Genomic DNA, 625 nt, shown 5'->3' with positions numbered 1-625 from the left:
CTGCTGATAAGCCTCTGGGTGTATATCCTACCGACAGGTCTAACGACAGCACGGGTTTCTCTCCTGCTGCAGCAGCAGGAGCAGCAGCAGCAGCAGCAGCAGCAGCAGCAGCTGAGGAAGAAGCTGCGACGCAGCATGCAGGTGCAGCAATGAGTACCCCTAGTTCAGGCTTCAAGGGGGCCCTCCACTCTCTATGGGGGCAGCATAAAACCCATAAACAGCAGCAAACGCATGCAGCCAATGAGGGGGGCCCCTCCCCCCCCAGCTCCCCTTTTGGGGTTACAGCAGATCAGCTCAGCAGTGAGCCTGTACCCTCTTGCTAAGCTTCAGTCTTCATCCGGCATTCTAGCTCCTGCTGCTGCTGCTGCTGCTGCTGCTGTTGCTGCTGCTGTTGCTGCTGCTGTTTCTTCTGCTGCTGCTGTTGCTGCTGCTGCTGCTTATGCTGCTGCGCCGTGGCTATTTGCTGCGTTGTTTTGACTGGAGCAGCAGCAGCAGCGTTGTCTGCTTCATTTGTTTTTGCTGCTGTATTATCAGCAGCAGCAACTTTTGCTGCTGCAGCAGCTGTTGCTGTATCTGCATGCAAATCCCGACCCCACCATAACAACACCATCATTTATATATATAT

General features: G+C 54.6%; 2 protein-coding genes across 2 annotated transcripts in view; one reads left to right on the top strand and one right to left on the bottom strand.

The window, feature by feature from the left end:
• The window catches only part of EMH_0051550 (uncharacterized protein), a gene marked incomplete at both ends in the record, with an annotated part of 486 nt that extends 333 nt beyond the window's left edge, over positions 1 to 153 (top strand). The window contains one exon of the mRNA XM_013496765.1: positions 3 to 153. Within this exon, the coding sequence (XP_013352219.1) occupies positions 3 to 153 (151 nt within the window). The remainder of the gene's footprint in view (positions 1 to 2) is intronic.
• A 166-nt stretch (positions 154 to 319) lies between these two features.
• EMH_0051540 (uncharacterized protein) lies at positions 320 to 610 on the bottom strand (the record flags this gene model as incomplete). Its single annotated transcript, XM_013496764.1, has 1 exon — positions 320 to 610. The coding sequence occupies one exon, from the start codon at positions 608 to 610 to the stop codon at positions 320 to 322; it is 291 nt and encodes a 96-aa protein (XP_013352218.1).
• Positions 611 to 625: the final 15 nt, after the last annotated feature.

The sequence above is a fragment of the Eimeria mitis genome, genomic scaffold, assembly GCF_000499745.2.
Source record: "Eimeria mitis Houghton genomic scaffold, Emh_scaff2284, whole genome shotgun sequence".
In the NCBI taxonomy this organism is placed as follows: Eukaryota; Apicomplexa; class Conoidasida; order Eucoccidiorida; family Eimeriidae; genus Eimeria; species Eimeria mitis.
This window is presented reverse-complemented; position numbering and strand designations above follow the sequence as displayed.